The sequence below is a fragment of the Acanthisitta chloris genome, unplaced genomic scaffold, assembly GCF_000695815.1.
Source record: "Acanthisitta chloris isolate BGI_N310 unplaced genomic scaffold, ASM69581v1 scaffold17016, whole genome shotgun sequence".
In the NCBI taxonomy this organism is placed as follows: domain Eukaryota; kingdom Metazoa; phylum Chordata; class Aves; order Passeriformes; family Acanthisittidae; genus Acanthisitta; species Acanthisitta chloris.
The window spans coordinates 2,430-3,207 of NW_008678872.1; the positions used below are offsets into that span (position 1 = coordinate 2,430).

At 35.5% G+C, this 778-nt stretch overlaps 1 protein-coding gene across 1 annotated transcript in view; it reads left to right on the forward strand.

Annotated features, from left to right (window-relative positions):
- Nucleotides 1-233: 233 nt before the first annotated feature.
- Nucleotides 234-778, forward strand: part of RIBC2 (RIB43A domain with coiled-coils 2) — a gene marked incomplete at both ends in the record, with an annotated part of 6,657 nt that continues 6,112 nt past the window's right edge. Inside the window, one exon of the mRNA XM_009077090.1 lies at nucleotides 234-315. Coding sequence (XP_009075338.1) covers nucleotides 234-315 — 82 coding nt within the window. The remainder of the gene's footprint in view (nucleotides 316-778) is intronic.

The following is a 778-nucleotide window of genomic DNA, read 5'->3' on the forward strand; positions in this document are numbered from 1 at the left end:
TATCAAAATAGCTTACCAGATTCTTGGAGAATTGTCACTGTTTTCTGACAAAGTTTTTAAAGACATTAAGTGACTTGGCAGTAAAAGAAGAAAAATGAAATCCATGTTTCTGCCTATTAATTTGCCACAATTTTCATAGTTCTGTATATCGTGTAGATGTGGTGTTCTGATGTGGAGGATCATACCTGTCATTATTAAACTCTCTAAAAGAGCTTTTTTCCCCATTTTAATAGGTTGATAAAGATGCATTGGATGCACAGGTCAAGGAGAGGAAATTTCAAGAAGCAACTGAAAAAGCACGAGATGAACTATTTGGTATATTCATAGATACTGTGATTTTTCTGTGAAGAGTTAAATGCCATTTATTATCTGTCTCCTCTCTTTTTTCCTTTTATGTATTATCCAAATTCGGTCATCCAAATGGAATATTGCAAGGTGAAGTCCTATTTATGTTCATAGGTTTGCTTTGGTACAGTGTGTATTTTTCTTGGTATCTTAGGATTTATGTTGATGTGATTAAACTGGGATACATTGCCTAATGGGCTGGAATTTTCAGTGTTTCCTTTTACTAGCTGCTGACAAATGGCATCACTTAGAGACCTGAGTATACAGGAGCATTTAAAAAACAACCCCAACTGAATTACTCACTACTGTTCTTTTCAGAATAGTAGTGGCTAGTCTGTTTTGATTGCTCTCTCATAGAGTAAGCCCATGTTCTCTCTGGCTATTCTTCCACAGAATGTATAGATTCCATAGGATCCTGCCTAGATTATTCCTG